Here is a 10,651-nt window from a genome sequence, read left to right on the forward strand (position 1 = left end):
AGTGGTTAGTTGGCTACCACAGCCACTGAGTGGTTAGTTGGCTACCACAGCCACTGAGTGGTTAGTTGGCTACCACAGCCGCTGAGTGGTTAGTTGGCTACCACAGCCGCTGAGTGGTTAGTTGGTTACCACAGCCGCTGAGTGGTTAGTTGGTTACCACAGCCGCTGAGTGGTTAGTTGGTTACCACAGCCGCTGAGTGGTTAGTTGGCTACCACAGCCGCTGAGTGGTTAGTTGGCTACCACAGCCGCTGAGTGGTTAGTTGGTTACCACAGCCGCTGAGTGGTTAGTTGGTTACCACAGCCGCTGAGTGGTTAGTTGGCTACCACAGCCGCTGAGTGGTTAGTTGGCTACCACAGCCGCTGAGTGGTTAGTTGGCTACCACAGCCGCTGAGTGGTTAGTTGGCTACCACAGCCGCTGAGTGGTTAGTTGGCTACCACTGCCGCTGAGTGGTTAGTTGGCTACCACTGCCGCTGAGTGGTTAGTTGGCTACCACTGCCGCTGAGTGGTTAGTTGGCTACCACTGCCGCTGAGAGGTTAGTTGGCTACCACTGCCGCTGAGTGGTTAGTTGGCTACCACTGCCGCTGAGTGGTTAGTTGGCTACCACTGCCGCTGAGTGGTTAGTTGGCTACCACTGCCGCTGAGTGGTTAGTTGGCTACCACTGCCGCTGAGTGGTTAGTTGGCTACCACTGCCGCTGAGTGGTTAGTTGGCTACCACAGCCGCTGAGTGGTTAGTTGGCTACCACTGCCGCTGAGTGGTTAGTTGGCTACCACTGCCGCTGAGTGGTTAGTTGGCTACCACTGCCGCTGAGTGGTTAGTTGGCTACCACAGCCGCTGAGTGGTTAGTTGGCTACCACTGCCGCTGAGTGGTTAGTTGGCTACCACAGCCGCTGAGTGGTTAGTTGGTTACCACAGCCACTGAGTGGTTAGTTGGTTACCACAGCCACTGAGTGGTTAGTTGGCTACCACAGCCACTGAGTGGTTAGTTGGCTACCACAGCCGCTGAGTGGTTAGTATTGATTAGGTCACACAATCACATGTCCTCTACTGGCCCAGCACACTATGCACTTGTCACACACACTCACTAAAGGTACACACAGAAACACACACACAATCCACTGTTCTCAACTGTCACTGCCATTAGAGTTCCTGTGTTCCCAATGCACTACTTTATCTCCAGTCAATTTTCCATCCAATTTTAAAAAAGGAGTCTTGGTAAACATACTTCACCGCAGCAGAATGTGTGTGCATAGCCTTGTCTAACAGGTTATGTGAATGAGTTGTGTGTCTGCTGTGTAATGTTTATCTCTCTCCCCTGCAGGATCGCTTGCCCCTGGCTGTTGTTGGTAGCAACACCATCATCGTGGTCAATGAGAAGCGGGTGAGAGGGAGGCAGTACCCCTGGGGCGTGGCGGAAGGTGAGGGGTCATGGGTCAGAGGTCTCAGTCAAGACACTGGCCTGGATACACACACACACACACACACACACACACACACACACACACACACACACACACACACAGCCTCTGTGTGTTATTTGATATTAGCACTAAGGTTTTCCCACACGTCGATTTGTTTAACGTTGGAAGGTTTACGTGTGGAAGTAATACAATCTCTCACCCTACTATGGGGGTCAATATATTATCCGGGCAGCTGTGTGTGTGTGTTGGGGAAGTGTGTCTGCAGGTCATGTTTGACTTAGAATGACCGTTATGCTTTTTCCCTTAGGCCCTTTCTGTATCTTAATTCAAATGCTGACATTTCTAATCGCATCTAGTTGGGATTTGCCTGGTTAAATCAAATACCTCTACATTTCTAATCCCATCTAGTTGGGATTTGCCTGGTTAAATCAAATACCTCTACATTTCTAATCCCATCTAGTTGGGATTTGCCTGGTTAAATCAAATACCTCTACATTTCTAATCCCATCTAGTTGGGACTTGCCTGGTTAAATCAAATACATCTACATTTCTAATCCCATCTAGTTGGGACTTGCCTGGTTAAATCAAATACATCTACATTTCTAATCCCATCTAGTTGGGATTTGCCTGGTTAAATCAAATACATCTACATTTCTAATCCCATCTAGTTGGGACTTGCCTGGTTAAATCAAATACATCTACATGTCTAATCCCATCTAGTTGGGATTTGCCTGGTTAAATCAAATACCTCTACATTTCTAATCCCATCTAGTTGGGACTTGCCTGGTTAAATCAAATACATCTACATTTCTAATCCCATCTAGTTGGGACTTGCCTGGTTAAATCAAATACATCTACATTTCTAATCCCATCTAGTTGGGATTTGCCTGGTTAAATCAAATACATCTACATTTCTAATCCCATCTAGTTGGGATTTGCCTGGTTAAATCAAATACCTCTACATTTCTAATCCCATCTAGTTGGGACTTGCCTGGTTAAATCAAATACATCTACATTTCTAATCCCATCTAGTTGGGATTTGCCTGGTTAAATCAAATACATCTACATTTCTAATCCCATCTAGTTGGGACTTGCCTGGTTAAATCAAATACATCTACATTTCTAATCCCATCTAGTTGGGACTTGCCTGGTTAAATCAAATACATCTACATTTCTAGTTTCATCTCAAAAAGAGTATTAAAATGTAACATTATTCAACACTATTCCTATACTAAACATTATACTACTAGAACCAGGGGACGTTCAGTAGCCTCCTGCCCAGCAGTTGACATTTAGTTATGTTGTGTTATCAACATTCACTTGCTATGTTATCTCTGGCCCTGAGTGATGTGTGTTCCTGTCTGACCTGTTACGTCAGCCCGGTAAATACTCAGCTATATCTACTGGTGACTTAATGACCATGGAATGTTCTTAACAAATAGAGTAGTACTTAGGTCATTTTGCATATGACGAAAATGACATTTGTTAATGTCTTAACAAAGGAAAAGCTTTGAGATTAAATGACCATTGCTATGTATCAACTCAGCATTTAACAGGCCCTTTTAGATGGAGAGGTGTGTTTTGAGGAGGGTCCTGTATGTTGCAGACAGACGTGTTCTCCTCAACAGGATATGTGTTCAGTTCTCTTTGATGCCAGACAGACAGACCACAGACAGACCAACAGGATATGTGTTCAGTTCTCTTTGATGCCAGACAGACAGACCACAGACAGACCAACAGGATATGTGTTCAGTTCTCTTTGATGCCAGACAGACAGACCACAGACAGACCAACAGGATATGTGTTCAGTTCTCTTTGATGCCAGACAGACAGACCACAGACAGACCAACAGGATATGTGTTCAGTTCTCTTTGATGCCAGACAGACAGACCAACAGGATATGTGTTCAGTTCTCTTTGATGCCAGACAGACAGACCAACAGGATATGTGTTCAGTTCTCTTTGATGCCAGACAGACAGACCAACAGGATATGTGTTCAGTTCTCTTTGATGCCAGACAGAGAGACCAACAGGATATGTGTTCAGTTCTCTTTGATGCCAGACAGACAGACCAACAGGATATGTGTTCAGTTCTCTTTGATGCCAGACAGACAGACCAACAGGATATGTGTTCAGTTCTCTTTGATGCCAGACAGACAGACCAACAGGATATGTGTTCAGTTCTCTTTGATGCCAGACAGAGAGACCAACAGGATATGTGTTCAGTTCTCTTTGATGCCAGACAGACAGACCAACAGGATATGTGTTCAGTTCTCTTTGATGCCAGACAGACAGACCAACAGGATATGTGTTCAGTTCTCTTTGATGCCAGACAGACAGACCAACAGGATATGTGTTCAGTTCTCTTTGATGCCAGACACAGACCAACAGGATATGTGTTCAGTTCTCTTTGATGCCAGACAGAGAGACCAACAGGATATGTGTTCAGTTCTCTTTGATGCCAGACAGAGAGACCAACAGGATATGTGTTCAGTTCTCTTTGATGCCAGACAGAGAGACCAACAGGATATGTGTTCAGTTCTCTTTGATGCCAGACAGAGAGACCAACAGGATATGTGTTCAGTTCTCTTTGATGCCAGACAGACAGACCAACAGGATATGTGTTCAGTTCTCTTTGATGCCAGACAGACAGACCAACAGGATATGTGTTCAGTTCTCTTTGATGCCAGACAGACAGACCAACAGGAAGCTGCTTTAGCACCACTCCCTCTAAATGATTCTAGACTCTACAGCACTTGTCTTAGTAGAGTAGACGTGTATGAAGTTTAGCTAGCTATTTTGAACTTTAACCTCATGATCCCAGAGCTCAGGTCATGTGTACACACACACACACGAGAATACACTCCAACCCCAGAAGTGAATTCATGTCCCCTCTCTGCTCCCCACTGTTTTGTGCCGCTGCAAGAGTAGATGGGGAAAGTCAGCTCTACCCTAAACTCTACCATTCGGATACAGCTCTGTATCTCTGTCTATGACCAGATTACAAGTCAACATCTTTGGTCTGTAGTGTATGTGAGATGCTGTAATTCTGGTATAAGATAGTAAAGTTGTGATCTCTCGACTGGATGAACTGTGCGGTTACTACGACTACAGTACCTCTGTGGCGGTTGCATGAGTTTTGGATTACCAAAAATGTTTCTGGCACCATGTAAGTGTATAAATATAGAGAGGGAGAGGGGAAGGCCACACTTCAGCTATGTGATCCACTCCCTACACCCAGCAGTCAGGCAGAAACCTCAGGGGAACGAGTGTATGTGGGAGTATACATGGTGTCTGGCACCACATTGTGGCTGCTGACAGTATTACACCGACTCGCCTTCCTTCTACTCCACGCAATCTCTAGGGGAAGATTTTAATTGCATACTCCTCGCATCCTGTCTCCTCGTCCCCTTCTCAAAACTAATTGGATGAGAAAGCCAGAGGCCCCTCCCCTATGACCTTCTCCGATGGGTTACGAGGAGCACGGACGTGAGGTCTTCCCTTGAGCAGTGACGAGCTCTCGATCTCCCTCCTGTGACTGTCACACCCCCTTGTGGTAACTGACAACTCTAACTGTGACTCTTTTTCTCTCTCTTTTGCTCTCTCTTTTGCTCTCTCTTTTGCTCTCTCTTTTGCTCTCTCTTTTGCTCTCTCTTTTTCTCTCTCTTGCTCTCTCTTTTTCTCTCTCTTTTGCTCTCTCTTTTTCTCTCTCTTTTGCTCTCTCTTTTTCTCTCTCTTTTTCTCTCTCTTTTTCTCTCTCTTTTTCTCTCTCTTTTGCTCTCTCTTTTTCTCTCTCTTTTGCTCTCTCTTTTTCTCTCTCTTTTTCTCTCTCTCTTTTTCTCTCTCTTTTTCTCTTTATTTCTTTCTCTCTCGCTCTCTCTCTTTTTCTTTCTCTCTCTCGCTCTCTCTTTCTTTCTCTTTCTCTCTCTAGTGGAGAATGGAGAGCACTGTGACTTCACCATCCTGAGGAACATGCTCATCAGGTACTGTTGTAACACACACAAACACACTCCTCTGCATGATGGTCATGCACCAATGAGTGTCCTGTTTTACACTCTGCATGATGGTCATGCACCAATGAGTGTCCTGTTTTATACTCTGCATGATGGTCATGCACCAATGAGTGTCCTGTTTTATACTCTGCATGATGGTCATGCACCAATGAATGTCCTGTTTTATACTCTGCATGATGGTCATGCACCAATGAGTGTCCTGTTTTACACTCTGCATGATGGTCATGCACCAATGAGTGTCCTGTTTTACACTCTGCATGATGGTCATGCACCAATGAGTGTCCTGTTTTACACTCTGCATGATGGTCATGCACCAATGAGTGTCCTGTTTTACACTCTGCATGATGGTCATGCACCAATGAGTGTCCTGTTTTATACTCTGCATGAGCATCAGCAGATGGCAGAGACATTATGGTGCCACTTCTCAGTGCCATATCGTTCCTCACTGCTCTCTCTGACTGTTTAAATGTCTTTTAGTGTCACATAGTTTTTTTTACTGTAAAGTTTATTGCTGTGGTTAATTTTAGTTTTAAAAAAGTTGTATTTGAGTGGTTCTGTTCTGTCTTGTTCCAGAACCTACATGCAGTTTAAATAAAGTTTTAATTTGATTTGATCCAGAACCCACATGCAGGACCTGAAGGACGTGACCAACAACGTCCACTATGAGAACTACCGCAGCAGGAAGCTGGCAGCCGTCACATACAACGGAGTGGACAACAACAAGAACAAGGGACCAATGACCAAGTTAGTACTAACCAACAGTCCACCAAAGGTGTTTGTAAGTGGTTCTGTTTTTCATTTCTCTCCATTGCAGTTCTGGATCAGCGTGGATGAAGGGAATGAGACAAGGCCCTGCACTTCTGCAATCCTCTCCCCTGATCACAGGGACTAAGTCACCCACACACAGAATCTGGGCTGGATCTAACAGTCACCCACACACAGAATCTGGGCTGGATCTAACAGTCACCCACACACAGAATCTGGGCTGGATCTAACAGTCACCCACACACAGAATCTGGGCTGGATCTAACAGTCACCCACACACAGAATCTGGGCTGGATCTAACAGTCACCCACACACCCAGCCCAGAATCTGGATCTAACAGTCTAATAAGCCTAAACCACTGCTAATTCACAGCCAAGCACAGAGAACCTCACTACAATAATGCACCGTAATGTCAAAGTAACCACCAGCATTGGTTCTCATTAGCTAGCTAATAGCTCTCTAACGCATGGTCATCATATCAGCATGCTAAGTGTGTGTGTTTCTCTTTTTTTAGATTTGACACAAGTGAAGGCATGTAAGTGTCATTTCAGTTCTTCAAGTTAGCTCCGTTTCTACTTTCTCTCCTATCTGTTTTTCCGTCTGCCTCGTACATTCCCTGTGTTTGTATAGAGATGCTGCTCTTTATTATATGCTAGTGGCCCCTACCAGGTCACAATATAGATGAAATCATTCTACAGCATTAGCAAACTGCCCAGAAGTCTTCATTGAATACTTGTTGGTAGAATAGTCTCCAATAGTCTTCCAGGAAAATCATTTTTGTCCTATGATTAGGCTCTTGCTTTTTTTTGTGAGCTTCACTTAGCAACTGTACCAATAGAGCTTTTTGGCGGCTTGGCGTTCACTAACTCAGCGACTCAATGGCTTGGCGTTCACTAACAGAAATTAATATTATCCTCTCACTGAATTGCTGGGTCTTCCACGTCCAAGGCCTTCCTCTCCCCTGCTCCTCCAGGCATAAGTGTATGCAGGAGAGATCGTGACAGGAATTTCTGAGTTTGACTACTCTTTGCTAGAGCTGGGGTTTAAGGCCTCAGACTGGTGGATGATGTGTGCGTGCCTCAACCCTGCAGGAGTCCCCTGGCCCAGATGGAGGAGGAGAGGAGGGAGCACGTGACCAAGATGGAGAAGATGGAGATGGAAATGGAGCAGGTGTTTGAGATGAAGGTCAAGGAGAAGATCCAGAAGCTCAAAGACTCTGAGCTAGAGGTACAGGAACCCAACAGAACACCTTCACACCACTAAAACTCACTCACTTGCCCCTTGTTTATTTATTAATGGAGCAATCTCACTTAAAAAAGACACCAGTTTGAAAGGTTACATTTGTATGTTTTAATTAACAATGTATTCATAAGAAATAGATGCATCTAACACACTCACACAGACACACGAATATATCTCTCTCACACACACACACACACACACACACACACACACACACACACACACACACACACACTAGACTCCAGCCATGCAAATGGTGCAAACTGTCCTGTCTGCAGCTCCAGCGGCGCCATGAGCAGATGAAGAAGAACCTGGAGGCCCAGCACAAGGAGCTGGAGGAGAAGAGACGTCAGCTGGAGGATGAGAAGCACAACTGGGAGGCACAGCAGAGGGTGCTGGAGCAACAGAAACTAGACGCATCCAGGTACAGCACACTACAACTCACATGAAGAAGACGGACAACACATTTCTATAGAACTATATTACATGGAGTCACCCGTGAACAATTATTCAACCTGTTTTTTTCCGGTGTCATATATAATACAGTATGTGTTTTTCTACTCAAATCTAACTTTAATTGTCACATGCGCCGAATACAACAAGTGTAGACCTTACATTTTACATTTACATTTTAGTCATTTAGCAGACGCTCTTATCCAGAGCGACTTACAGTAGTCAATACATACATTTCATTTCATGCATTTTGTTTTTGTACTGGCCCCCCGTGGGAATCGAACCATGAAATGTTTACTTACAAGCCCCTAACCAACAGTGCAGTTCAAGAAGAGTTAAGAAAATATTTACCAAATAAACTAAAGGAAAAAATAACAAAATGTAACACAATAACGAGGCTATATACAGAGGGTACCGGTGCGGGGGTACAGGTTAGAGGTCATTTGTTCATGTAGGTGGGGGTAAAGCGACTATGCATAGTAGATAATAAACAGCGAGTAGCAGCAGTGTGAAAACAAATGGGGGGGTGGAATGTTATTATTTTGGGAGAAACAAATGTGTCTCAAGGGTTGGGAAAAGGCAGAGCACAAAACACACTCCTTTTGAGACCATACACACCGCTGAACGGCTGGAAATGGCACTGGGTGCAGCCATAGTGCTCTTTGGATATCACACAAGTACACAGTGCAGCATATAATGCATACACAGGTCATTATAAAGAGCTCTGCCTCATAATCATTTTAGTAATCATCTGTCTCTCTTCCCTCTCTTTTCTCCTCTCTCTCACGCCGCTACAGGACCCTGGAAAAGAACAAAAAGAAGAAGATATTTTAAAAGTATTTCGGGAAGACCACCGTGTGACAATGTACTCGTTGCCAATTGACCAACCTGGACTGTCAGTTTGTCTGTCGACCAACAGCCTGTTACTGTGTGTATACATGAAGGAGTTCTACCTGGGGTCCTACATTAGACCCACTGTCACAGACATGCTCAGTCCTGGAACATGTCTCCTTTCTGTTCTCTCGCTCTCCTCCCCAAAGACCGTTCTTATTCTTCCTGAAATGGGCATGTTAGACTCTTGTACAATCATGTTTTTTGGTTCGCAGTTCTCAAGCACACACGCAGTCCCACACGCACAAACAAAACACACAGGTATGAGCTATTTCAGGATTTCAGAGAAGATTTCCTTTTCTTTTTGAAACCCAGAATGCCGCAACACTTCTTGCTTTCTTTTCCTCTTTCTAGTTAGATGACCTTGGAGACGGCACGACTTTGTTGTACTGTTCTATTTAACGCCAAATGACCAAACTGCGGAGTAGGAAGCTACACACCAAGCTACACACCTCAGGCGTTTTTGTTTTTATAACCATTTTTGTTATTTAGTTATCGTTATTTTTTGGCCCTCATCCAAAAATGTTATCCTCTTCCATTTCTTGTCATTTAAATGATCTAGCCATGGACCGCAGTGTATAACTTCAGTCATGTTAGAATGTTTCATTGCTGGTTATTTTGTCTTTTTTCTCTCTATTATATTGGCCCTGCTACAGTAATCATTACATTTTTCATGTTATGTTTGTAGGCATTTCTCCGTTCTGGTCTGTGAGGTTTACTGTGCATGCTGGACTTCACTCCAGCTGCTCCACAGTAGGCCCCCTTGACCAGGGCTGGGAAACCCTGTTTTAGAAGACGGTGGGGGAGGAAAGTTTGGTTGTTAACTCAAACCATTAACATAACCCTGTTGTTGTTTACTTACAATGACCAATGACTGTAAACAGGTCTGTATTGACTGTAATAAACAACGATGGGGTTCCCTTCCCTTACATCACATTTAACTCTGTTCATGTAATGCATCTCTGTATTTCTTTATTTTGTTTTTATTGTAGTCATAATAAAGTTGTGATGATACAACCCCAGTTGGCTTTATTGAAATCAGGGGAATCAAAGAAGCTTTTTGTTGAGATGGAAGTGAAGTAGTGGGATATGATGCTGCTTAGCTCGCCTTTGATTCCAGTTTCAAGCCAAAAGCTGTCGTCAGCGATATGTCCCCCACACCAAGATGCATGCTATATTTCACCAGCAGGGGGCAGTGAATAACGACTGACTCCAACATATCCCATACAACAGGGATCAACATTCAGCCGCAGGCCCAATTGTTTTTGTTTTTTCTTGAGCAAGTATTCGGGGGACAGAACATAATTACAAATCATTTGTAGACTGTAAATTGACCACAAGAAGCCCAAAGAGATATTTGACATTATTTCAAACCTTTCTTACATTTTGTATACGATCACGTATCTCTATTATGCATGGGAATACTTGAACAGAATTCCACAATATTAAATCACTTGGAGCTGATTTCCTGGTGTTTTTAGTCTTAGGTCCAAGAAAGATATGTATATTTTTTTATAATAAAATATAATAATTGGGCTCAGACTGGGCTGTCAGTTGGGGATCCCTGCCATGCAGTCATAGGGCATATCTCAGGAGTTTCCAGGCTGATTGATCAGTCTTATCACACACACACTCTCTGTGCCCCTTGAACATTCTGCTCTTTAGACCTGATCATCTTGTCATGGTGTACTCCAAACCTGAATCCTCCTGAATAGAGAAATGCACTCAGAGTTCATTGGGGGAGATGGCTGATTAGAGGACTGGCCACCCCTCATAGCCTGGTTCCTCTCTAGGTTTCTTCCTAGGTTTTGGCCTTTCTAGGGAGTTTTTCCTAGCCCCCGTGCTTCTACACCTGCATTGCTTG

At 44.1% G+C, this 10,651-nt stretch overlaps 1 protein-coding gene across 4 annotated transcripts in view; it reads left to right on the plus strand.

The window, feature by feature from the left end:
* The window catches only part of sept7 (Septin-7), a 58,198-nt gene extending 48,394 nt beyond the window's left edge, over window positions 1–9,804 (plus strand). For 2 of the 4 annotated variants that reach the window (XM_045709173.1, XM_014177843.2), the window contains exons 9-15: window positions 1,325–1,421; window positions 5,355–5,406; window positions 6,055–6,180; window positions 6,716–6,736; window positions 7,293–7,428; window positions 7,722–7,867; window positions 8,694–9,804. In XM_045709173.1, the coding sequence (XP_045565129.1) occupies window positions 1,325–1,421; window positions 5,355–5,406; window positions 6,055–6,180; window positions 6,716–6,736; window positions 7,293–7,428; window positions 7,722–7,867; window positions 8,694–8,730 (615 nt within the window). In that variant the 3' untranslated portion in view covers window positions 8,731–9,804. 4 annotated transcript variants of the gene reach the window in all.
* Window positions 9,805–10,651: the final 847 nt, after the last annotated feature.

This window comes from Salmo salar, chromosome ssa27, assembly GCF_905237065.1.
Source record: "Salmo salar chromosome ssa27, Ssal_v3.1, whole genome shotgun sequence".
Classification (NCBI taxonomy): Eukaryota; Metazoa; Chordata; class Actinopteri; order Salmoniformes; family Salmonidae; genus Salmo; species Salmo salar.